The sequence below is a fragment of the Babylonia areolata genome, chromosome 7 (assembly GCF_041734735.1).
Source record: "Babylonia areolata isolate BAREFJ2019XMU chromosome 7, ASM4173473v1, whole genome shotgun sequence".
Lineage (NCBI taxonomy): Eukaryota > Metazoa > Mollusca > Gastropoda > Neogastropoda > Buccinidae > Babylonia > Babylonia areolata.
Genome location: NC_134882.1, coordinates 21148948 through 21176377, shown reverse-complemented (window position 1 = coordinate 21176377; position 27430 = coordinate 21148948). Strand labels below are relative to the sequence as shown.

General features: G+C 42.6%; 2 protein-coding genes across 4 annotated transcripts in view; one reads left to right on the top strand and one right to left on the bottom strand.

The window, feature by feature from the left end:
• Positions 1-27430, top strand: part of LOC143283895 (uncharacterized) — a 126828-nt gene that overhangs the window by 17956 nt on the left and 81442 nt on the right. The window lies entirely within an intron of this gene.
• LOC143283894 (uncharacterized) lies at positions 17865-27303 on the bottom strand. Its single transcript, XM_076590285.1, has one exon. It carries the CDS (start codon positions 27291-27293, stop codon positions 24624-24626), a length of 2670 nt encoding a protein of 889 aa, XP_076446400.1. The 5' UTR covers positions 27294-27303; the 3' UTR covers positions 17865-24623.

The following is a 27430-nucleotide window of genomic DNA, read 5'->3' as shown; positions in this document are numbered from 1 at the left end:
CTACTGTCGTCTTTTCTTTCTTAGGCCAGGAAGTGCTTTATGCCCTACAGGATGATTATTTTGTCTTTCTGCTGTCATCTTTTCTTTCTGCTGACGTCTTTTCTTTCTGCTGTTGTCTTTTCTTTCTCAGGCCAGTAAGTGCTTTATACCCCACAGGATGATTACTTTGTCTTTCTGCTGTCGTCTTTTCTTTCTCAGGCCAGGAAGTGCTTTATGCCCTACAGGATGATTACTTTGTCTTTCTGCTGTCGTCTTTTCTTTCTGCTGTCATCTTTTCTTTCTCAGGCCAGGAAGTGCTTTATGCCCTACAGAATGATTACTTTGTCTTTCTGCTCTTGTCTTTTCTTTCTCAGGCCAGGAAGTCTCTGATTCAGTAGAAACATTTTGGTGCTAATGTTTATGGTGGATTGATTTTGTTATGGTATGATTGTATCGTATTACTTTTGTCACAACAGATTTCTCTGAAAAACACCTCTGCTCTCCCCAAGGAGAGAGCATCGCTACACTGAGAGCACCACCCTTTTTTTTTCTTCTTTTGTCCTGTCTGCAAGTTCATTTGTTTTCCTGTCAAACTGGATTGCCAGGGACAACACTTTCATAGCCATGGTTTTAGGTGCGTTTTTGTGTGTGTTTTTTATGAGATCTAAGTGACATGCTGCATATGAGACCTCAGTTTATTGTTTCATCTGAATGACTAGCATCAAGACCACCGCTCAGAGTCCTGTGGAGGGAGAGAAAATATTGGCAAGTGTGGGAGTCAAACCAGTGCGCTCAGATTCTCCAACTTCCTTGGCTGATACACTTCCATCAGGCCAATACTCCACATTATAAAGATAGGCATACATGCTGATTGTGATACACATGTACATGTGTGAACAGCAAGCATATATTATTATGTGTGCGAGCATACACAAATTCAGATCGCCATGTACCCACTCGGTGTACACATGCATTCATTTTCAAATAAACACACACGTAAGCAGATACACATGTGCATGCACACACATATATATACATTGTGCACCATGCAGGTGGGTACTCCAATAAGATTTACAAGGAAATATGTCAAGGCAAAGATTGGCAAGCCAACTGTGCCCTTGCCCCCTCCTTCATACACATTTGTTTAGGGGTGTGAAGAAGGAAGAACTTTGTGGGAATTTGTGTGGAGGTGTGATAGCATTTGAGGGTGATGGGTGTGCTGCTTTGGTGAAAACTTTGACATCTGGATACTAGTAGTGGATTGTGGCTGGTGAAGACCTTGACATCTGGATACTAGTAGTGGATTGTGGCTGGTGAAAACCTTGACATCTGGATACTAGTAGTGGATTGTTGCTGGTGAAAACCTTGACATCTGGTTTCTTGTAGTGGATTGTGGACCGGTAGTGGATTGTGTCTGGTGAAAACTTTGACATCTGGATACCAGTAGTGGATTGTGTCTGGTGAAAACCTTGACATCTGGATACCAGTAGTGGATTGTGTGGTGAAAACCTTGACATCTGGATACCAGTAGTGGATTGTGGCTGGTGGAAACCTTGACATCTGGATACCGGTAGTGGATTGTGGCTGGTGAAAACCTTGACATCTGGATACCGGTAGTGGATTGTGGCTGGTGAAAACCTTGACATCTGGATACCGGTAGTGGATTGTGGCTGGTGAAAATTTTGACATCAGGATACCGGTAGTGGATTGTGGCAGGTGAAAACCTTGACATCTGGGTACCGGTAGTGGATTGTGGCAGGTGAAAACCTTGACATCTGGATACCGGTAGTGGATTGTGGCAGGTGAAAACCTTGACATCTGGATACCGGTAGTGGATTGTGGCAGGTAAAAACCTTGACATCTGGATACCAGTAGAGGATTGTGGCTGGTGAAAACCTTGACATCTGGATACCGGCAGTGGATTGTAGCTGGTGAAAACCTTGACATCTGGATACTGGTAGTGGATTGTGGCTGCAGGCTGATTTGTGATGAATTCAGAACTGTTCACAACTCAGAATTTGTTAGTCTGCTTTTGTGAAATTTCTTCATTTTGAAGTTCCTTTCAAGAAGTCTGGCTGAGTCATGTTGCAGTACTAAGACCATGTGTGTGGGCACGAGTGTGTGCATGTGGGCATGTGTTCGTGCATGCATTTGTGTGTATGTGTGTGTGCACATTTGATCAGTTTGATTGAAGTCTTGAGAACTTTAAATAATTCAGCAAACTGTTAAAGTTGGAGCATAAAATTGTAATTAAGAATAAGTAGCTTTGACTTATGGGTACTGATTTCTTATCTGTCTTGTGAAAAAGACATGGTACATGTTGGAGATATATTTGAAACTCAGATCTGTTCTAGAAACAAGAAAGAAAGTAGTTGCATTACAACATCTAATAAAGAAATGACGTGTGCACAAGACACAGAGAGTGGTCGTGGCAGACTGGATAAGTGGCATTACAACAGATGTTGAGCCACACAACCTGATTGGTGTTTGGCATTCCAGTCTTTGTCTTTGATTACAGTTCTGCTCTCTGTGACACAGTTGATAAAACTTAGACATTCATACGATAAAGACAGTACAGGTGGGGTCTCTGACTGGAAGATTATTTGCTTCTGTGCGTGTGATAACTGTTTGTGACTTGGACCATGAGAGTGAATAGCATAGAAAGGGTTATGTGGTTTGTGTGGAGCAAGACGCTTCGTTAATGAAGGCCCAACATTGATGGTTTGTTAATGACTCATATTTATGGTTTGTTACTGACTCCGCATTGATGGTTTGCTTATGAAGGCCCAACACTGATGGTCTGTTACTGACTCAACATTAATGCTTTGTTAGTGAAGGCCCAACATTGATGGTTTGTTAATGACTCAACATTATGGTTTGTTAATGACTCAACATTGATGGCTTGTTAATGAAGGCTCAACATTTATGGTTTATTACTGACTTAACATTGATGGCTTGTTAATGAAGGCTCTACATTTATGGTCTGTTAATGAACGCTCAACATTAATGGTCTGTTAATGAAGGCTCAATATTGATGGTTTGTTAATGAAGGCTCAACATTGATGGTCTGTTAATGAAGGCTCAACATTAATGGTCTGTTAATGAAGGCTCAATATTAATGGTCTGTTAATGAAGGCTCAATATTGATGGTTTGTTAATGAAGGCTCAACATTGATGGTTTGTCAATAAAGGCTCAACATTGATGGTTTATTACTGACTCAACATTGATGGTTTGTTAATAAAGGCTCAACATTGATGGTTTGTTAATGAAGGCTCAATATTGATGGTCTGTTAATGAAGGCTCAACATTAATGGTCTGTTAATGAAGACCCAACATTGATGGTTTGTTAATGAAGGCTCAACATTGATGGTTTATTACTGACTCACCATTAATGGTTAATGAAGGCTCAACATTGATGGTTTGTTAATGAAGGCTCAACATTGATGGTCTGTTAATGAAGGCTCAATATTTATGGTCTGTTAATGAAGGCTCAACATTAATGGTCTGTTAATGAAGACCCAACATTGATGGTTTGTTAATGAAGGCCCAACATTGATGGTTTGTTAACCCTCAAAGTGCTGGATATAATAAAACATACTTACAGAAATCATGCTTAAAACAAAGGGATAGTTTGCCTCCGCTACCTGTGCTCTGATTTGGGGCATTTGTATGCTTATCAGTAAGAATAAATAGGTAAACCTATACATTTTTGGAAAGTAGAGTGAATGAAGAATCAGATAAAAGTAAGAAAAAGGCTGTACCTTGTAAGTAGTTGGAGATATTCCACAGGATATAAACAACAAATTTTACAAACTTGTTTTCCAAAAACGTCAACCACAATGTTTATAGGTATTTTCACATCTTTTATAGAGTCAAAATCTCAAAATTGGCATTAAACTGTGCAGAAAATGTTCTGGCTGCAGAATCATAAAATGAATATAACTGAAACAATGAAATTATAAGCACTGTATTATTTGTTTGAGACACACCCACCGACGCCACGCACGCGCACATCTACAATACTTTATGCAATCACAGGCAAAAACAGAAATAAATGTTTTCTTTTAGCTCATGTTGCTTTCAAAAGCAGCAAGAATGCTTTAAATCAAAATAATTTCCAGTTTTCTAGCTTGATTTGGTCAAGAAATCACAATAGACCCATGCCTAACCCACTTTACCACCCCTCCCCACCCCCATCACCCACCCCCCAGTTTTTGTGGCTGGAGACACAAAACTGAATGAACAACAAGCAAGCCAGCATGCCCAAGTGTCAAAATAACAAAGCCGTTTTCACCAGAATCCCTGTCAGCAAATGAATCATCACTAGTGACAAGGTCACTCATTTCCTGAGCTTTTTCAACTTCAGTGTCACTCATTGTTTACAAAAAATACGAAGATCTGGACTTATAAACTCGGTCAAAGTTTGTGCAAACACAAGCAGGGAGGCAGTAACACCAGAACGAGGCAGTTTTACGAAGGCTGCCGAGCATAGCCGTACGATGTCGGACCTTATGTAAACAGAGCCACGATCGTGGCCCATCGCACTTTACCGGGAAAGCCACGATCGTGGCTCATCGCGCTCTCCGGGTTAATGACTCAACACTAATGGTTTGTTAATGAAGGCTCAACATTTATGGTTTGTTAATGACTCAACACTAATGGTTTGTTAACCCTTTCGCTGCCAGGAAAATAAGATTTAAGTGAAATCTATTTGCCAGGGTTTTTTCACAAAAAACAGGTATAAATTTTCCAAAAATTCTGTGCTCTTTGTTATTGGAGAAAGACCCCTAAAAGTATATATTTTCTGAAAGCTAAATGAATAAAGAATACAAAACACATGCTGTTTTCCCATTTTATATATTTTTAGTGACATGCTGTTGTTTTGAAATCAGTGTTTTGTTTTTTGTCACATTTTCAACTTGTTCATTACAAGCATTAGTCAGGTAATTTGCACAAAAAACATCATATTTTCTGGACAAATGGATATCTGCAAACACAAAATCATACTTGAACAACCACAATATATATATATATTTTTTTAAGAGATAGATACACAATACATTGTGACTTCTCCAAGTGATAAGATGGATGTGAGGCCACGCCCCCTCAGTCTCCACCCCCCTCCTCCTCACCCCTCTTACACGGTCACTTGATTCAGTTCTCATCATACCGCGTTGGCTGCGTGCCAAGAATATCACTCTGCTGCTAATTCGGTCATCTTCTGTCGTCTGCTAACATCTCTACAGCCGACATCACTCACTGACAGTCGCATCTTGGCCACTCTCTTGATTACTCCCTTTATTTTCTATCAGATCGTCCTATAAATGTTCATCACTATCTTCTCCTTCGAATTTACGCTTCAATTCTTTCTGAGCATCAGCTAATGAAAGAAATCTTGGTTGATTTATTTCGTCACGATCGCATGTCTTGAGCACGGCGTCAGTCCGACATTTTGTTGAGTGAGCGAGGAGAGAAGTCAGGCAAACACTTGGACAGTGACCCAACCAAAACGTTCAAATAAAGGACTGCTTCATGACGTAGATGGGGTTTCTAGCTATGAATAGAATCTAGAGAGATTCCCCAGGCTAAAGCTACCACTATTTTTGTCAAGGAAGTGAATGCAAACCAGGGAAAAGTCAGAATATTTCGATGACGAGTTATCTCGTCATTGTGGCAGCGAAGCATACATGCTTGCCATGACGAGTTATCTCGTCATGCAGGCAGCCTAGGGGTTAATGAAGGCTCAACATTTATGGTCTGTTAATGAAGGCTTAACATTAATGGTTGCCTGATTCCCTGTGCCAAGTGAATTGTCATGTCCGGCAAGCTAAGCCCTTTCTGAATGTACCTGGCAGTGACCAGGCAGGAAGTTAAAAAAAACAAACAACTAGCATGTAGTTTGTTGTTATTTTCAAGAATATTGGTTGCACTTCTGATACTATTGGCTAGCTGTTCTTTAGCAATGTTTTGAGTCACAACTTTGATAGGCTGAGTGAAGAAAAGGGCTCTCATGCAGCTCCTAAGTTGACTTGCCATGTTTCTGGACAGCCAGTGGTAATTTTTCTCACAACCCAGTTTGTCTTCCTGCATCACACAACTCCTCCGAGGGATGGAATCAGATTCAAAGACTCATCCAACTTGCAACTCCATGGTCATGGACTTGTTTACCCGACATATTGAGCATTCTTCTTGTTTACTGCATTTGGGACCCCACAAAGTGTGTATGTTTTAGCTCACAGTTTTGTCACTGCTGAAGATGGTGTGTTGGCCAGTCTCCTTAACAGAAAGTAAGAAGTTCAATGCCAGTCTGAAGTTGTTACTTATCACCTGTCTGATGTAAGCCCAAGAAGCATCTCTCTCCCTCCCACCTCCTGTCTGATGTCAGCCCAAGAAGCATCTCTCTCCCTCCCACCTCCTGTCTGATGTCAGCCCAAGAGGCATCTCTCTCCCTCCCACCCCCTGTCTGATGTCAGCCCAAGAGGCATCTCTCTCCCTCCCACCCCCTCCTGTCTGATCTCAGCCCAAGAGGCATCTCTCTCCCTCCTACCCCTCCTGTCTGATGTCAGCCCAAGAGGCATCTCTCTCCCTCCCACCTCCTGTCTGATGTCAGCCCAAGACGCATCTCTCTCCCTCCTACCCCTCCTGTCTGATGTCAGCCCAAGAGGCATCTCTCTCCCTCCCTCCCTCTGTGTCTTCTTTGTTTGAAGGTTCTGTGCTTTACTCAGATGAATAGGACAGGTATCATTAACAGTGTACCAAGTTCCATTATGTATAATTATTAATGTCTTAAGTTACTACAAACATGGCTGCCACAGTCATCTTTCCCCTTTCCTGTTTTTCATTCACCCTGTCTAGCTTTCTCTTTCTTTCCCTTTTTTGCTTCCTTATACAATTATATAGATCTCTCTGTTTGATGATTACCCTATTCCCCTTACCCACTCCTTTGGACAAAATAGAAATGGCAGAAGGGATGGATGTAGAGGTAATAGGTTTGGGACGGAAGTGCATGGGGGTGGGTGGGGTGGGGGGGATTGAAGTCCAGTTCTGTGAAAGGGTCAGACACAGATCAAAGGGCAGTGTGGAAAGCCCCATCTCCATGCACAACCCTGTCTGAAACCCAACCTTGATATCTGTGCTTCTCACTGTCTCCATGCACCACCCTGTGTGAAACAGTGTCCCAACCTTGATATCTGTGCTTCTCACTGTCTCCATGCACCACCCTGTGTGAAACAGTGTCCCAACCTTGATATCTGTGCTTCTCACTGTCTCCATGCACCACCCTGTGTGAAACAGTGTCCCAACTTTGATATCTGTGCTCACTGTCTCCATGCACCACCCTGTGTGAAACAGTGTCCCAACTTTGATATCTGTGCTCACTGTCTCCATGCACCACCCTGTGTGAAACAGTGTCCCAACTTTGATATCTGTGCTCACTGTCTCCATGCACCACCCTGTGTGAAACAGTGTCCCAACCTTGATATCTGTGCTTCTCACTGTCTCCATGCACCACCCTGTGTGAAACAGTGTCCCAACCTTGATATCTGTGCTTCTCACTGTCTTGTTCTGCCACTCCCCACCATCCCCTCAAACTGACTTTTACACAAATGAATGTCAAAAACACTTTCTTTATTTCTGCTCACTTAGACAAATTATGTAGATTTTGTTAGGATGGCTTTTTATAGTTATTTCATTTTTTTTTCCAACTTGATCCGATGAAATTACCTAATGTTCCCCACATTTTTAGACAGGAGGCCATGATAGTTCTCATATTTTAGGCCTATAGGAAATATTGTTCTTCCTTTCGTGTGTGTGTGTGTATGTGTTCGTTCGTCCTTTTGCTTAACGTCTATCCACATTTGTGATTTTAGACGAAGATCCGTCATCTCCCCCACCCCACCCATGCCTTAAATAATCACTACTTTCCCTGTTCCTCTCTCCTCAATTAGCATTAAAAATATATATGTGTGTGTCTGATGCATGTAAGGTTCCTGGAGCTGGGCAAGTGTGTGTGTGAGTGTGATGCATGTAAGGTTCATGGAGCCGGGCAAGTGTGTGTGTATGATGCATGCAAATTTCTTGGAGCCGCGCAAGTGTGTGTGAGTGTGATGCATGTAAGTTTCTTGGAGCCGCGCAAGTGTGTGTGTGTATGTGTGTGTGTGAGTGTGATGCATGTAAGTTTCTTGGAGCCGTGCAAGCGTGTGTGTGTGTGTGTGAGTGTGATGCATGTAAGTTTCTTGGAGCCGTGCAAGTGTGTGTGTGTGTGTGACTGTGATGCATGTAAGTTTCTTGGAGCCAGGCAAGTGTGTGTGTGTGTGAGTGTGATGCATGTAAGTTTCTTGGAGCCGGGCACGTGTGAGCGTGAGTGTGATGCATGTAAGTTTCTTGGAGCCGGGCAAGTGTGTGTGTGAGTGTGATGCATGTAAGTTTCTTGTCAAACATTTTTTAATGTATTGGCATCTATCCCTTGGAAAAAGACTGTCGGTCCCCTGCATATCTCATACATACTGACAAAGTACCCATGCACCAACATAGTATAGTCAGGAAATCTGTGGTTGATGCTTGATCAATATTTACCTATCATTGACCAGAACCTGAGTGGTCATTATGGGTTCAGTTTCTGAGTTTAATCCTTCAGTCACATGGATATTAGTGGCAAAATAAATTGGGTGTCCAAAATTAGAGTAAAATTACATGAAATAGGATTTGCACACATATGGTTAAATCAGGAGTAGAGGATATAGAGAGATTTGTTCGCATTTTGTTCAAGACTGTTGACTGTCAATGCAAGAATGGTCATCTTACATGCAAAATAGTGCTGGGATACTAATTATGGGCATGCTGATTTGACACACTCTGTTCCAGTTTATTTATCTATCAGCATGGATAAACATTAAAAAATTCAAAATTCATTTTGACAAGGTTTAGATTTGGAATTTGATAATGATAACAATTGTAAGTATTTATATAGCACTGAATCTTGAACAGAGGCAAATCAAAGGGCTTTTTCACCAGTCATTCACATGCATCATAACTCTAAACTTGAGAAACTGAAGACAAGGAAGAGGCAGGGGAGGGAGGCTATCTTTGGAAGAGGTGGGTTTTAAGGCCAGACTTGAAAGAGCTGAGTGCGGAGACCTGACAAAGCGAAAGAGGAAGTTCATTCCAATGAAAGGTCCAGAGATCGAGAAAGAATGGCAGTTAACAGTGGAGTGTTTGAATATGAGTATGTGCAATCACAGTGGATCCAAAGCAGATTGTAGAGAGCGAGACAGGGTGTAGTGGTGAAGGCAGCCACAGAGATAGGAAGGGGCAGATTTGTGAATCCATTATTAAGCAGTTAACAATTTACCTATACAAAGCTTTCAAAATTAGCAGTACAGTATGTAGCTGAGTGGTTATATAATTGTTTATGTATAAGAAATGCTGCTTATTGCATCATTTATTTATACCTTTGTAATGCTTGTGGACACCAGCCCTTCATGAGGGGCGAAGGGATCATCTGTGTCTGTATACCCTTCAATCACAAGCATAGTATATATTGATATGATTGCGCTTGAAACACCTGTGTGTGATCGTTACTCACTTTCCAAATCTGGGTCTGAAATTATTAGAGCATGAAATTTTTAGCAATGCATTATTGGGAACACTTGTAAGCTGTTTCACCAGCACAGCGTTAAATAGCAAGAAGGATGTTTAGCATGTGATTCTGGAATGTTTATTTGACCTTTCCGGTAGGAATGGGGGAGGGGGTTATAAATCTGTACATACACATTTCTTAATTGCAGGTATGCTTTGTAACACTTCAGAAAGCCAGCTTCTTGTATGTTCTGAAGAATAAAAAAAAGGTCTTCTCTTTGTCTTTCTGTGTGTGTGTGGTGTCACAAGTTGACAGCTCTGCTTAAAACACCATTCAGCTGATGCCAAGGGAGTGAAAGTAGGTCAGCAGATGAGCAAGACAAGGCAAGCAGGCTGCTTCCTTTGTGGCAGTGAAATCAATACTGATTTTTTCCCTCTTACCTTTTTTTTTTTGTTATTATTATTGGGTTTTTTTTTTATTCCTTCTTTTCTAACGTCAGAAATGTCATGGACTGGTGGAGCAGTTTGGGCCAGTGAAGACTGATAGAGAATCATCACAATGTGACCTTTCTTTCTCACGCTGATATTATCTACAGCAGGTCCCCACAAGTTAATATAGTGAAAGTTCGCACTGGCAGTTGGGTTCTGATAATGGGACTGTGGCAGTTGTTCAGTGTGCAATACATTCTGCATTATGCAGATTGGTATTCTCACGGTTTGCAAGAACAAATAACCAAATTAGATAACACACTGGTGATCCTTGATCCAGCTGATAATTAAACTTATTTTTATGTTTGTTTTTATTCTGATTTGATTTACTTTTTGAAGTTTTAGTTCAACCATTGCCATGTTTATGTGTGCATCAAACTGTCAGCTGAGAGTTAGTGGAGTTATGAGCCTTTGAACCCATATATAATTTCCATCTGGATTAATGTAGATGTATTTGCATGTTAGTATTGTGGAGGAATGTGGTCTTTCAATTAAAAAGGACCTTACCAAAATGTATGCCGGCACTGATATATAATGTTCAGTAAATAGCCATATGTGGGTGTGGGTGCGTGTGTGTGAGCGTAGATGTGCATTGCTAATGAATAGTTGATGTGGAAGAGAGAGAGATGATGAGAGTGGGGAAAAACTGTAGTGAAAGGATAGATTTAGAAGTGATAAATTTGATGAAGCAGGTGTTGTGTAACGCTGGGTGTGTCCACGAAACAATCTGTGGAAAGGTCAGTGGTTGTGGCATGACAGCAAGGCTCCTGGCATCAATGTCTAACATTATATCCAAACAGTTCACCTCAACAACTTCATCTTTCTCCTCATTTGCTTGACATGGGTGACATAAGACGTGTGTGTTTTCATGATCAGCTTTGTATATTTTTTGTTATTTACTTATTTATTCATTTGTTTATTTATTTTGCACATTTATCACATGTAAATTCGTCTGTTTGTTTCCGTTAGGTGTAGTTGTGGTAGTTGTCTTAGAATTGAGAATATCTTTTGTTAGTATATAAGTGCAACTTTTTAAAGCTAAATCGTACTTTCTTGATTAACCAGCTGTAAGTGTCCTGTACTTAAAATCAAAAGCAAAGCAAAAAAGATACCAATAATCTGGTGGGTTTTGGGGGGACGTTGGAGGGGTAGCGGTGTTCAGAGGTATGTGTTAGGGGGGACGTTGGAGGGGTGTTCAGAGGTATGTGTTAGGGGGGACGTTGGAGGGGAAGGGGTGTTCAGAGGTATGTGTTAGGGGGGACGTTGGAGGGGAAGGGGTGTTCAGAGGTATGTGTTAGGGGGGACGTTGGAGGGGTGTTCAGAGGTATGTGTTAGGGGGGACGTTGGAGGGGAAGGGGTGTTCAGAGGTATGTGTTAGGGGGGACGTTGGAGGGGTGTTCAGAGGTATGTGTTAGGGGACGTTGGAGGGGTAGGGGTGTTCAGAGGTTTGTGTTAGGGGGGACATTGGAGGGGTAGGGGCATTCTGAGGTATGTGTTAGGGGGGACGTTGGAGGGGTGTTCAGAGGTATGTGTTAAGGGGACGTTGGAGGGGTGTTCAGAGGTATGTGTTAGGGGGGACGTTGGAGGGGTAGGGGTGTTCAGAAGGTATGTGTTAGGGGGGACGTTGGAGGGGTAGGGGTGTTCAGAGGTATGTGTTAGGGGGACGTTGGAGGGGTAGGGGTGTTCAGAGGTATGTGTTAGGGGGACGTTGGAGGGGTATGGGTGTTCAGGGGTATGTGTTAGGGGGGATGTTGGAGGGGTGTTCAGAGGTATGTGTTAGGGGGGACGTTGGAGGGGTGTTCAGAGGTATGTGTTAGGGGGGACGTTGGAGGGGTGTTCAGAGGTATGTGTTAGGGGGGACGTTGGAGGGGTAGGGGTGTTCAGAGGTATGTGTTAGGGGGGACGTTGGAGGGGTGTTCAGAGGTATGTGTTAGGAGGGACATTGGAGGGGAAGGGGTGTTCAGAGGTATGTGTTAGGGGGGGACATTGGAGGGGAAGGGGTGTTCAGAGGTATGTGTTAGGGGGGACGTTGGAGGGGTAGGGGTGTTCAGAGGTATGTGTTAGGGGGGACGTTGGAGGGGTAGGGGTGTTCAGAGGTTTGTGTTAGGGGGGACATTGGAGGGGTAGGGGTGTTCAGAGGTATGTGTTACGGGGACGTTGGAGGGGTATGGGTGTTCAGAGGTATGTGTTAGGGGAGAAGTTGGAGGGGTGTTCAGAGGTATGTGTTAGGAGGGACATTGGAGGGGAAGGGGTGTTCAGAGGTATGTGTTAGGGGGGGACATTGGAGGGGAAGGGGTGTTCAGAGGTATGTGTTAGGGGGGACGTTGGAGGGGTGTTCAGAGGTATGTGTTAGGGGGGACGTTGGAGGGGTAGGGGTGTTCAGAGGTATGTGTTAGGGGGGACGTTGGAGGGGTGTTCAGAGGTATGTGTTGGGGGGACGTTGGAGGGGTAGGGGTGTTCAGAGGTATGTGTTAGGGAGGACGTTGGAGGGGTGTTCAGAGGTATGTGTTAGGGGGGACGTTGGAGGGGTGTTCAGAGGTATGTGTTAGGAGGGACATTGGAGGGGAAGGGGTGTTCAGAGGTATGTGTTAGGGGGGGACATTGGATGGGAAGGGGTGTTCAGAGGTATGTGTTAGGGGGGACGTTGGAGGGGTAGGGGTGTTCAGAGGTATGTGTTAGGGGGGACGTTGGAGGGGTAGGGGTGTTCAGAGGTTTGTGTTAGGGGGGACATTGGAGGGGTAGGGGTGTTCAGAGGTATGTGTTAGGGGGGACGTTGGAGGGGTAGGGGTGTTCAGAGGTATGTGTTAGGGGGGACGTTGGAGGGGTAGGGGTGTTCAGAGGTATGTGTTACGGGGACGTTGAAGGGGTATGGGTGTTCAGAGGTATGTGTTAGGGGAGAAGTTGGAGAGGTGTTCAGAGGTATGTGTTAGGGGAGAAGTTGGAGGGGTGTTCAGAGGTATGTGTTAGGGGGGACGTTGGAGGGGTAGGGGTGTTCAGAGGTATGTGTTAGGGGGGACGTTGGAGGGGTAGGGGTGTTCAGAGGTATGTGTTAGGGGGGACATTGGAGGGGTAGGGGTGTTCAGAGGTATGCGTAGGTGGAGAAAGAGGAGAGGAGGGAGGCACCTCATCATGCAGAATCATTTCTCAAGGTCCTGGACATATTCCGTTTCTTGGAGAAGACTTCAGAGCGAATTAACTACCCTACTGTATTTATCACAGCAGTTTGAACTGTATTTAGTAACATGTGCAACATTGTGAATATAACTTAAAAGAGAAAATCTTGAAATTCCATGAACCCCTCTGCATGAAATGCTGATGGTAAGTTGGTGAGGTAGTGGACTTCTGATGCAGAGTTCACCAGTGACCATTGTTCAAGGCCTTTCCAGCATGGTGTTGTGTCATTGGAAAGACACTTTCTCTTTTTTTTCTCACTCCACCCAAATGTGAATGGGTGCCTAGCTTGGGTTGAGGAAGGTTAAAATGGCAGGGGGAGAAATTGGGCCCCACCTCCTTACACCCAGCCCTCCACTAAGTGGGTATATCTCTGGCCACAAAAAGCTCTGGGACCTTTAACCTTTGAATAACTTCTTTAAGGAGAAGTAACCTTTCATGTGCATGACCTTCAAGTTCCACAGATGTCTGTGCTGCTGAAAATGTTATCTGGGTGAGAAAGACTGTCTCCTGTGTCATCACTCGCTTTGTGCTGTTTATGGTTAATAATAATAATATTGATATTTATATAGCACTGAATCTTGTTCAGAAACAAATCAAAGCGCTTTCACACCAGTCATTTACACGCATGCATAACTCTAAAACTGGAGAAACTGAAGACAAGGAAGAGGCAGGGAAGAGAGGCTGTCTTGGGAAGAGGTGGGTTTTAAGGCCAGACTTGTAAGAGCTGAGTGCAGAGACCTGACGAAGTGAAAGAGTAACTCAGTAAGTTCATTCCAATTGCAAGGTCCAGAGACAGAGAAAGAATGGCGGCCAACAATGGAGTGATTGACTCTGGGTATGTGTAAACAGAGTGGATCCAAAGCAGATCGTAGAGACCGAGAGGGGGTGTAGAGGTGAAGGCAGCCACAGAGATAGGAAGGGGCAGATTTGTGAATACATCTATGACATAGAGTGCTGATCTTGTACTTTATTCTGTGTGAGACAGGGAGCCAATGGAAGTGTTGGTTGACCATACATGGTCTGAATATCATACAAGTATAATAATCCTTTAGCTATGCAGTGCACACATTTGGCATTAGATCGGTATTCTCCTCTTTGAGACTGCGAATCCAGTCAACTGTCAGTGGGTACTAAAGGAGCAGTTGTATTAACTGTACATTCACAGGCTTGAAGTGTGTGGGGAGAGTGATTATGATGTGGTGTGATGAAACTTTGCTGATGTGGAAGGTAGTCACTTGGGCCAGTGGGGTGAGAGATGATGTGATGCTGTGTCAGCATGCAGTACTTATACAGATGATTTAGGGGGGAGCTGAGTAGCACTGACTCCTCTGAGCAATGAATTGAGGCAGCACTGACTCCAGTGAGCAATGAATTGAGGCAGCACTGACTCCAGTGAGCAGTGAATTGAGGCAGCACTGACTCCAGTGAGCAAAGAATTGAGGTAGTAATGACTCCTGTGAGTAATGAATTGAGGTAGCACCGACTCCAGTAAGCAAAGAATTGAGGCAGCACTGACTCCAGTGAACAATGAATTGAGGTAGCGCCAACTCCAGTGAGCAAAGAATTGAGGTAGCACTGATTCCTGTGAGCAAAGAATTGAGGTAGCACTGACTCCTATGAGCGATGAATTGAGGTGGCACCGACTCCTATGAGCAATGAATTGAGGTGGCACTGACTCCTGTGAGCAATGAATTGAGGTAATGTGAGCAGTGAATTGAGGTAGCACTGACACCTATGAGCAATGAATTGAGGTAATGTGAGCAGTGAATTGAGGTACAACCGACTCGCGTGAGCAATGAATCGAGGTAATGTGAACAATGAATTGAGGTAGCACTGACTCCTGTGAGCGATGAATTGAGGTGGCACTGACTCCTGTGAGCAATTAATTGAGGTGGCACTAACAACTGTGAGCGATGAATTGAGGTGGCACTGACTCCTGTGAGCAATTAATTGAGGTGGCACTGACACCTGTGAGCGATGAATTGAGGTGGCACTGACTCCTGTGAGCAATTGAGGTGGCACTGACACCTGTGAGCGATGAATTGAGGTGGCACTGACTCCTGTGAGCAATTGAGGTGGCACTGGCACCTGTGAGCGATGAATTGAGCACTGCTGCGAGAGGCTGCTGGGTGGCTGCAGGAAGGGAGCTGGAGTACTGGGAGGGAGTGTGTTTGGCAGAACCCTATAACATCATGCTATTTTTTCATCTTTTAAAAAACATACCAAACACAAGAAAAACAAGAAGAAAAAAAAGAAACCCGGACTGTTTACAGGGCAGTGTGTGTGAGTGCATATGGATATGCAGTGCACACAGGTTGTGTTCATGTTTAAAGCAGGGAACACAATGATCAAGAGAAAGGGAGTGGAGGATTGAGTTGGACACACACTGCTATCTGGTTTTTCTTATCATTGTTCTTGTGTGTGCTATATCTTACTTTTGAAAATGTTGTTGCATCTCATTCTCAATATAGAATAACTCTGTCTGTTTTTTGATCTGACCCATCTTTGCACCATTTCAGTGGCGTTCTTTGGGGCTCTTTCTGTTGCTTTCTCAGTGCTCGCAGCCCACTGGGAATTTTTCATATTAGGTTGCCATAATCCATTTTATCCCATGACTTTATTCTTTTGGCCAAGTTGTGTTCGTGTCAAAGTGTCCAGAGCATTGATGATTCAGTTACCCTCTTGTTTTTTGCTTTGTGTTACACCTTAGAGAACCAGAAACCCCTCAGTTCAACAGTTGAAGAGTGGAAAGCAGTAAGTTTCATCTATTTATTGAACTTTTAGACAAATTTGTTTTTGTACATTTGTAAGTGTGCATACTTTAAAATTTTGCGTGAGCACTTGTGCACATTAATGGCGGGCATAAACACAGACACACACACACACACACACACACACACACACACATGTGTATATGTGTGTGTGTGTGTGTGACTGCATGTGTGTGTACTTGCTCTGGTACAGTGTGACTGGCAGAAGAAATGTGACAGGCAAAAGAAAGAATTAAAATACACATTGATTCCATTTTTATGCATGAACACACAAACACACACAGACACACACACACACACACACACACACGCGCGCGCAGAGGTAGAAAGAATGACGGACACACAGTGAAAATCAAAGTATGAAGACCTTGGAACTTGAATAGCACACACTCCCTTTTCTATTCTATATCATAATACTGTAAGTGTGAAAATAATATCAATTTGCTATATAAATAAAAGAATACACCATTGCAGTCACGTTGAATATCATTGTTACCACACACGACTGTGCATATCACGCTACTATTATCATCTTCAAGTGCTGTGTGAATTCCAAATACAAGGGGTAGGAATGACTAGATGGATGTCTCATGAATAAATAAGAGATTTGGGCACACACTGACTGTTTCTCACAAGACGAGTTACTGGTGAAGAGCATCCAGCCGTTTACATCAGCATCACTGAACATTGCAAGACACAGTGCCATCAACACTTCTGTTTGAAAATCACCCTCCTTTACTGTTTTATATAGAGATCTTATATTGTTACAATAAACAGCATGAGTACTTTATAACATGTAAAAAAAAAAAAAAAAAAAAAAGTAACATAGAGCACTGTTGGTGTGGCAGTTCAGAGTGCTCTTCACTCAAAGCCCTGACCACAGTTAACAGCACCCTGCTCTTGAGGAAAAACACATCTGTCAGAGACATTTTTGTGCTAGAATGAACGATGCTTGAATAATCATTGCTTGAATAATCATATCTTGAATAAACATCAGAATAGTGATAATATCCAGGATGAACAATGCTTCCCATAGTGTGGTTGCATTGGTAAACACAACAGCCGGATTGCACTGGTTAACACATCTGTAAAGAAATGATGTTGCATGAACACAGATGGGCATAATGGCAACAGCTGACATAGTCTGTCCACCACAGACCAACCATTTGTCAGAAACTGCAAGGGAATATTGCTCACACATATAGTGTGTTGTCTGCTTAAAGGATAGCTACTTTGATATTCCGTTTTAAACTGTAAGCTGCGTTTGTGTGTGAAGTTTGTTAACTTTTGTGTGTAATCAACACTTTTGTTGTTGTTGTTATGTTTTTGACACCTACACCACTCCATTACCAGGACCAGGAGCACATACTTTGATATCTGGTATAAACTGTCAGTCTGCAGCCGCTGTAGATAAGTACTCCCTATTTTTTACTTCCTGAAAAACTGCTTGTTGCTACTTTTCCTTGTCAAAATGTATTCTACATGGAATAAGAACAGCAGCATTTTGACATTCAGATTGGTGCCCCACTGACCCGTTCAGTCGGATGATTCAGATTTCTTTTTCTTTTTTTTCTCCAAAGAATCCATTTTTGATCAAAGAGGCCAATGGAAGGGTGACACGGTTTGCTTCAGGTGCATAATTTTGATGGTGATTTTCTGTCTGCATGCTGGCTGGGTTTCTTGGGTTAAGTCTTCATAAATTATGATAGTGTGGTTCAGTCAGTCTTCATAAATTATGACTCTTGTCCACTTGTGTGTCTTCATAAGTGATGACTCGTGTGTTGATGGAAGACGGGAAAATCTGATTTTGAGTGGAATTGGATTTTGCCAGCTTTTCAACAAATTGGGTCACACCTCACCCAGTGGAACTTGAATGCAAGCAAGCAAGTTGTTGAACAAATACCATTTCTCTTCTGTTTGATAGATGAATCATTTCACAAGGTGATCTGTCTGACACAGACAGTATTTTTAGGGTGAATGGAATGAAGAGATGATGAAACTAGATCCTTTGATAAATAGGATGATTAAACTAGATCCTGTGATAAATAGGATGATTAATGATTAAACTAGATCCTGTGATAAATGGGATGATTAGACTTGATCTTGTGATAAATGGGATGATCAGTGGGTAAACTATTTTCTGTGATAAATGGGATCAGTAAACTAGATCCTGTGATAAATGGGATCAATAAATTAGATCCTGTGATAAATGGGATATTAATGATTAAACTAGATCCTGTGATAAATGGGATGATTGAACTAGATCATGTGATAAACAGGATGATTAAACAAGATCATGTGATAATGGGGATGATTATACTAGATCATCTGATAAAGAGGCAGTGTATATGTTCCTGTTTAAGTGCATATGTATTAACCCTTTGCAACATGATCTGACAGATGACTTTAAAATAATATGATGTAATGGGTGGTGGCTGTTATTTAGGCTAATCCAGACTTTTAATGAATGCTGCGGGACAAAAGTGTGTGAAAAGAGTATTTTGTTGTTGTTGCATTATTGTCCAGGAATAATGCCTGATATGTTAGTGCCCTGTGGGTTGACAGACAAGTCCCAAACAATCAGACACAACCCCTTTCTGAAGCCAGTGCTATGTGAATTATCCCCACATGTCATGTCATAGAGGCCATTGTATTACGAACACCTTCACTCTGATGGGGAACCAATAACACCCTGGACTGCATGAATGATAAATAACTCTCTGGACTGTGCAAATTTCAAAACCGCTGAGGGCACATAGGTGAACAGGAGATAAATATACAACCAATGACAACTTACATGGATAAATGCCATAACATTTCAATGACAGCTTACATGGATAAATGCCATAACATTTTTGGCAGTTGTAAAAGTAAACGATGAAACAGAAGAGAAATAACACATGTTCCAACACATTTTGGAAAACATTCATTTATCCAAGTGATGCAGAACTCAAGACCTCAAAGAAAACAACATGGAAATTTTTTTGCATCGCAGCAATCAGTCTCAAATGATGTGTAAAATGATACAAGCAACAGTTATAGTCAGAAGAGACATTCATGATATAGTTTTCTTAGCTGCTGAATGATAGCTAACAGTGGACAAACAGAAGCAGAACATGGTAAGTGCTACTTTAAAGTAAAAGAGAATGGACTGCATTGTGTATGTCTACTTTCAGCAAACTGTGGTCTCGGGCTTGATGACATGGAGATGTTCACTAATTTACCTCCAACACCCCAATCAGGAAGAGCCACGACAGTGTGTAGCCACAGCCACATTCACCAAAATAGGACTGCCTGCACTGTTGGGACAGCACATCTTCCAGATAGGAAAATGCAACAAAATCTAAAACACTATAGAAATGTCACACTGCTGTGTCAGTAATTGGGAAATGTTTGTGAGGAGTGGACACAAACCTCAGGCACCACAGTAGGACATTGAAACACTAGGGCACAGAAACAAACTGCCAGGGTGTGGGGGTGGGGTGGGGGGATGAGCTATTGAATTGAGAAATTGAGGTTTGCCACTGTGGGTTGAGGTGGCCTTTTCACTATAACTAAGGGAAAATGAATTTCAGAAGCCATTCATAATGGGAGTGATGTCAGCCATGATATTCAGAAACCATTGGTGAGGGGAGGGAGGTTAGCCATGATATTCAGAAACCATTGGTGAGGGGAGGGAGGTTAGCCATGATATTCAGAAACCATTGGTGAGGGGAGGGATGTTAGCCATGATATTCATGATATTCAGAAACCATTGGTGAGGGGAGGGATGTTAGCCATGATATTCAGAAACCATTGTTAGGGGAGGGAGGTTAGCCATGATATTCAGAAACCATTGTTGATATTCAGAAACCATTGTTAGGGGAGGGAGGTTAGCCATGATATTCAGAAACCATTGTTAGGGGAGGGAGGTTAGCCACTGTGCATTGAAGTGGCTAGAAGTGGAGGGAAGCTGCCCAGTGACCAGGAATTTTAAGATAATTCAATTGTGTTTTTTCTTTCTTTTCATGGATGTGTGCTCAGAGATGTGCACATGGACAGGATATATCGGCCATCTCCATGTACTCCTGATGAAGGTTGATGTAAAGATCCCCTCTGAATCTAGGTATCACTTCTGACACACTCTAAAACAAACCACATTTTTTCTTGTTTCTTTGTGGACACAGTAACCAGAGGCTAAGACATGCATTTGTTTTTGAAAATGGATGAAATAAAGATTTTACAAGTATAGATCTGGTTCAGTTCTGTTGTCGGAATGGGTATGGATTAATTTTTTTTCTTTAAATCTGCTGGTTGCATCAGTTTAGCATTCACTTTTTTATATTCTTTTAAATCTGCTGGTTTTCAAAAATGGGCATTATGGATTATGCCTTTCTTTTGCATTTCACAGTATGCTCATGGAATTTTTCTTAGCATCTCTTTCCCTTTCAAAAGATCTTCCGAAGCCAATGACAATAAAAATAATTTTGCACAGGTCTTGATAAGTTGCCTGTCCTTTCTGACAAGTTTTACACTGCACAACACAGTACACAAGTGTGAAAGAGTGATGATTGTGGTAAATGATGTGGTCATTGAAGCGTGACATGCTGGTGAGAAACATGTTGATGTCAAAAGAATCATTTTGAACTAACATCACAGAAATGCATGATTGGCTGGAAAAATTAGGAAGGGAATCTGATCACAAAATAGAAATAATAAATGAGAATTAATCAAATGAAATAATTATAAATTGTCTATACATGAATTGGCAAATTTCGCTAGCAGTACTGATAAAGGAATAAATTGGCACAGATGATATAAGTTGTTGACAACTGACACATTTTGACTATTTTTGTTTGAACAGATAAAAAAAACAACAGATTGTTGACAACTGACACATTTTGACTATTTCGTTTGAACAGATGAAAAACAGATTGTTGACAACTGACACATTTTGACTATTTTTGCTTGAACAGATGAAAAACAGATTGTTGACAACTGACATTTTTGACTATTTTTGCTGTAGAGATGAAGAAATAAACATCAACAACTGACACATTTTGACTATTTTTGCTCAGATAGATTGAAGAAATTGATGAAAGTTGACACACATTAACTATTTTTGCGTAAACAGGTCAAGGAAATAAATTGGTATTGAACAAATTGTCAAGTGATGACTGTTTTTGCTAAAGTAATACAAGTTTAGAAGTCTTTCTAACAATGTTTGAAACAGTTGTGTTCAGGCATGAATGTGAGTTTCCAGAATTTGTGCAAAATGGATTAAAAACAAACTTTTGATTTCACAATGATGTAGATTTCTGGTGACTACTTGACATACTTTTGCTTTCAACTACTTCCATATTAGTTGTTATCATTTCATTAGATTTATAGAGTTCAAAATATTTCTCAGTTGTTATTGTTAATCTTTTCTCCAGTGGAAAAGCTGCAGTTGAAATATTTCTCATGCTATGTACACATTCACTTGCAGTTATTTATATATATATATCATTTTATTTTATTTTATTTTTTTTTTTTTTTTTTTTTTTTTTTTTTTTTTTTTTTTTTCTCAAGGCCTGACTAAGCGCGTTGGGTTACGCTGCTGGTCAGGCATCTGCTTGGCAGATGTGGTGTAGCGTATATGGATTTGACCGAACACAGTGACGCCTCCTTGAGCTGCTGATACCGATACTGATACTGATATATATATATATATATATATATATATAAAGAAAAGAAACTTGATACAGGAAAAAGCACTGTATGAAAAGAACCAAGTTCTGTTCAGAGCTCAACCCATGTAAATGTGTAACAAAGAAAAAGATACTGACATCACTTTAACAGTATACTTTTTATTATGTTGTAATTAATAATTACCAATATGTTAATTTTAAAGATGTATTTAATAAGAATATCTCAACTTATTATACCCCACCGCTACATGCCTGGTACAACTCTCCTGGACTAGCACTACATGAGACTACATCAGTTAAAATAGGGTGGTTCACTAAAAGTACAGCAAAAAATGATAGAGAATTGTTGATTTAATCAGTGAAACAGGGCTTCATGTTCATGCTTCTGGAATCCGTACACTGTCAAGTTTAGAACGCCAACTGCACCAAGCGAGAATAAGTATTAGAATAGTGTGTTAGTACGAGAATACTGGTACATAGTCCTCAGATATGTAGCTGGAGTAGAACGAGTTAAGACATTCTTGGCCTATCCTGTCCTAATTCTGCACTTGTAAGTTTCTTTATTGCTTACTGCATTCGGCATACTTTGACAGTCACCTTCAACCTTCAGATGGTATTTTATTTAATATTTAAGACATAATCTCATCTAAAATGACCACTTGATCCAGCTTCACACTGAAGATCAGTGTCAGAATCTGACTGGCTGTGGTTGTCCTATCTGACACCATTTTCAGGATACTTACAACCTGTGGTTGTCCTATCTGACACCATTTTCAGGATACCTACAACCTATGGTTGTCCTATCTGACACCATTTTCAGGATACTTACAACCTGTGGTTGTCCTATCTGACACCATTTTCAGGATACTTACAACCTGTGGTTGTCCAAGCTGACACCATTTTCAGGATACTTACAACCTGTGGTTGTCTTATCTGACACCATTTTCAGGATACTTACAACCTGTGGTTGTCCTATCTGACACCATTTTCAGGATACCTACAAACCTGTGGTTGTCCTATCTGACACCATTTTCAGGATACTTACAACCTGTGGTTGTCCTATCTGACACCATTTTCAGGATACTTGCAACCTGTGGTTGTCCAAGCTGACACCATTTTCAGGATACTTACAACCTGTGGTTGTCCTATCTGACACCATTTTCAGGATACCTACAAACCTGTGGTTGTCCTATCTGACACCATTTTCAGGATACTTACAACCTGTGGTTGTCCTATCTGACACCATGTTCAGGATACTTGCAACCTGTGGTTGTCCAAGCTGACACCATTTTCAGGATACTTACAACCTGTGGTTGTCCTATCTGACACCATTTTCAGGATACCTACAAACCTGTGGTTGTCCTATCTGACACCATTTTCAGGATACTTACAACCTGTGGTTGTCCTATCTGACACCATTTTCAGGATACTTGCAACCTGTGGTTGTCCAAGCTGACACCATTTTCAGGATACTTACAACCTGTGGTTGTCCTATCTGACACCATTTTCAGGATACCTACAACCTGTGGTTGTCCTATCTGACACCATTTTCAGGATACTTACAACATGTGGTTGTCCTGTCTGACACCATTTTCAGGATACTTACAACCTGTGGTTGTCCTATCTGACACCATTTTCAGGATACTTAAACCTGTGGTTGTCCTGTCTGACACCATTTTCAGGATACCTACAACCTGTGGTTGTCCTATCTGACACCATTTTCAGGATACCTACAACCTGTGGTTTTATATCATGGATTTATATCATAATTATTATTTATTTATTTATTGATGTAAGCTATCTATATATATTTTTTTTTTCTCAAGGCCTGACTAAGCGCGTTGGGTTACGCTGCTGGTCAGGCATCTGCTTGGCAGATGTGGTGTAGCGTATATGGATTTGTCCGAACGCAGTGACGCCTCCTTGAGCTACTGAAACTGAAACTGATACAACCTGTGGTTGTCCTATCTGACACCATTTTCAGGATACTTACAACCTGTGGTTGTCCAAGCTGACACCATTTTCATGATACCTACAACCAAAGTCACAAGCCTAGTCAGACATTTGCGAAATGGTGGCCTTTTTCTTGACACTAAACATTGCTGGAAAGTAACTCAACCCATCATCTTTTCAACTGGAGAAAAAGTGAAAATGGAAGAGATCTTGAACTGGGATTATCCCCTGCTGTAAAATTTTGGTTTGGGGTGGATGTTTTAAAGCTCCAGTACCTTCAAATGGACACATCTCAAATGCTGTGACTATGTTCATATAGTGTTTTTGCATTGTAACTTTTTAGCTTGAGAGAAGCCCAGTTTTCTCCAGTGAATCAAGCCTTGAAACAGAGACTGGTTAAAACTCAAGAAGATTGTAGATTTTGGATTGTGTGAAATTTTATTAACAAGAACACAGTCTGGAACCCTGGAGAGAATAAGGGGAACCAAGACTTCTGTGCTATATATTAAAAAATAAAAAAAAAATAAAAATGGTTGTTGATGTGGTTTCCTTACCAGCAACTGTCTGCCCACCTTAAAGATATAAAGCACAAGTTATCCATGGATTATTCATGTTAACTATATTTGATCACAGTACATGTTATACTTCAGGCCATTTTTTTCAAAATAAACCATGAACTAGTTGACAAACTGATTAATCAATCATTTTCATCTTATGGTCCAAAAAAGTGGAATAAGAAATCATGTGAACATGATATTCTAGGATATGTTATTCATAGAAGTTGCGCACAACTCACTGGAGGAAGGCAGTCTTCCGGACCACACAGCCGACAGGGAAGCATCACACATTTTCATTGGACATTTCAAAAGTGTTTTTTGCATCACACGGAGTCTTGTTTGATCAAGCAACAATAGGTTGTCAGCTTTGGTATCAAATAGTTGGTGAAGATATCTGTATCCCATGACTGGTCTCTGGCCATGGCACTGTTCACTTCAACACATGTCCAACAAGCTACATAACAGTCTCTTTCTCATTGTCATCGCCGGAGTTCATATGTGAGGCATCCATTTCCTCATCATACAAAGCTGACAGTGAACTGGAATTGGAAGAATTGTGCAGGCTGCCCCCAGCATCGATTGGATCACTGGGAAGCACCACAATAGTGGTCTCTGTAACTGGGTAACCCTCACTTTCCTGACCCTCTACCACCGTTGCTAGACTCTCCTGGCTGGAGCCCTCGGAATTGAGAGCTGTGGCATACACAGAGTCTGGCTGCGAGTGTTGGGAAGACGCCTCCTCGGTGGAAGTGGTATCATCATCAAGTTCAGGAAAGTTGATGTCAAATATCATGGACTCAGTACGCATACACTCTGTCTCCACGACTGTGCGACAGTTCTCCAGGTTCATGGCCTCAATGACTTTGAGAACATGTTGCTGTTGAAGTTTGTAGGTCTCCCTCAGACGCTCCATCTGCAAGGAACCGTAATCACGGATCCTGATGATCTGGTGATTGGTGGCTTCCCGGATCTGCTGGATCTGATGGGAGCTGTACTGTTTGAGGTGGGTCAGCCGTGTGTGGTAGTTGTCACGGATACGCTCCACTTGGTTGGAGCACCCTCGCCGCACCCTCTTCATCTGCGTGTTGTAGTTGTCTTTGAGGCGCATAGACTGGGTGTGGTAGTGATCACGAATACGACCCAGCTGGACACTGTAATTGCTCCTGATTCGAGCAATCTGAGTGGTGCGGTACTCATCCAAACTCTCCAGCAGTTTGTGGATTCGTTGACGACGACGCTTGTTGACCAGTTTTCTGGCTCCCCACATGATGATGACGTAGACTGTGTTCAACGTTAGAAAGGAAGCAGCACAGGCCAGGCCTACAACGATGCTCATGATCTTCACATCAAAGAGGATGGTGTAGTCTAGGAGCAAGGTGGTCGTGACGGACGCCTTGTGCTGGGAATTGTGCACACTACACTGGTAGGGTCCTGCGTCTGACCTAAGCACAAAGTCGATGAAGAGAGACCCGTCTTGCTGCAGCACCATGTGGTCAGGGCTGTACTGGATATCTGCATCATAGCTTGTTTGAGAGCGCCACCAGTGTTGGGGGGGGGATTCCTCCATCTGACTGTTGGCACTGCTCACCTGGAGGAGGTGCCAGGTGCCTTGGGGGTGGTAGGGATGATAATGAAACACTCGTCCTCGTGGTGTGGTCCATGTTAGCACACTGCTCTCGTCCGCACTGTAGTCACACCTGAGCACTAACTGGGAACCGATTTTGGCAAAAACAGTGTCAGTGGCATTGATTGACGTCACATTATTGCACCGTATAATTTCCTGAGACACCTGTGAGATGGGAACAGCAGTACCATTGGATGGTAACTGACACAGTACACTGTCCCGGTCAGTCAGCACAGACAGGTTGGCACTGTGGGGCTGAGGCAGCATCCAGGCCATCCCACAGCCACACAGGAAGGGGTTGTGGGCCAGGTAGAGGTGGGAGAGGCGGGGATTGGTGTGGAATGTGAGGTGGGACAGCAGGGAGAGGTTGTTGGACCTGAGATCAAGCACACTGAGCTGGGGCAGATGGGCCAGCAGCTGGGGGGGCAGGAAAGACAGCTGGGGGTTGTGGCTCACATTGAGAAACCTCAGAGATACCACGCTTTCCAGTGCATCACAACTTATCCACTGCAGATAAGGCATTTGGCTCAGGTCTAAATGTTGCAGTGATGACAAGTTGTCAAACAAGCCACCTTGTAGCTGTTCTAAAGAATTCCCTTGAAGATCTAACCTTTTGAGAACAGCGCTGAAAGTGAAAACAGTTGGTGAAATGTTTGAGATGTTGTTGAAAGACAGTTGTAGAGAGCTTAGTTGTTGTAGATCTGCAAAGGTATCATTTTCTAATGCATCCAGCCTGTTGTAAGAAAGATCAAGAGCACTGAGTTGTTGAAGGCCGTGGAAAGCTCCCATGATATCGGTGAGATAATTGTTACAAAGCAGGATGGTATGCACGGATGTGAGGCCGAGGAAGGCATCGGTGGGAAGATACTGCAAGCGATTGTGGCTGAGGTCCAGAACCTTAAGGCGGTGGAGGTAGAGGAAAGTTTGGTTGGACACTTGACCTATCAAGTTGTTGGTCAGATTCAGCACCTGCACACTGTCCAGCCCAAAGAGGACACTGTTGTTCAAGCTCCTCAGCTTGTTAAATGCCAGGTTGAGCACATGGACAGCATGGAGACTTTCAAACACACGGTCTTCCAGCACTTCTATCCTGTTCCCACAGAGACTGAGCGTGGTGAGCTTGGTCATATTGGTGAAGAGCCCTGTGTGGAGGAGGGTCAGGGAGTTGTTGGACAAGTCTAGGAGCTGCAGCTGGCCCAGCAGGGGGAGCCCGGTCAGCTGTGAGGTGAGGTGGTTCCCCCCCAGGTCCAGAGACAGCAGGTTGGAGGGCAGGTTGGCTGGCAGTTTAGTCAGGCCCGCCTGGCCACAGGTAGCAGCCATGTGGGTGCTGGTGCCATTCAGGGGGGACCAAGAGCACTGGCAGGCAGTGGGACATGGGGGGGCATCCTGGCTGAGGGGCCAGGACCGGGCAGTGCTGTGGGCCACAGTCAGCAGCAGTACGGCCAGGAGCCAAAACTTGGACAACACAGTGCCTCTCAGCCATGGCTGCCCCTGACCCATTGCCTGACTGCACTGAAGGTCAGGGACACCACGCAGCACGGCACTGACGATGATTATGAGGACTGCAGGCAGGTTAGGAACCCACACACATCATCATCCTTGATACAGCATGCCACTGATGGTGACGACGATGACGA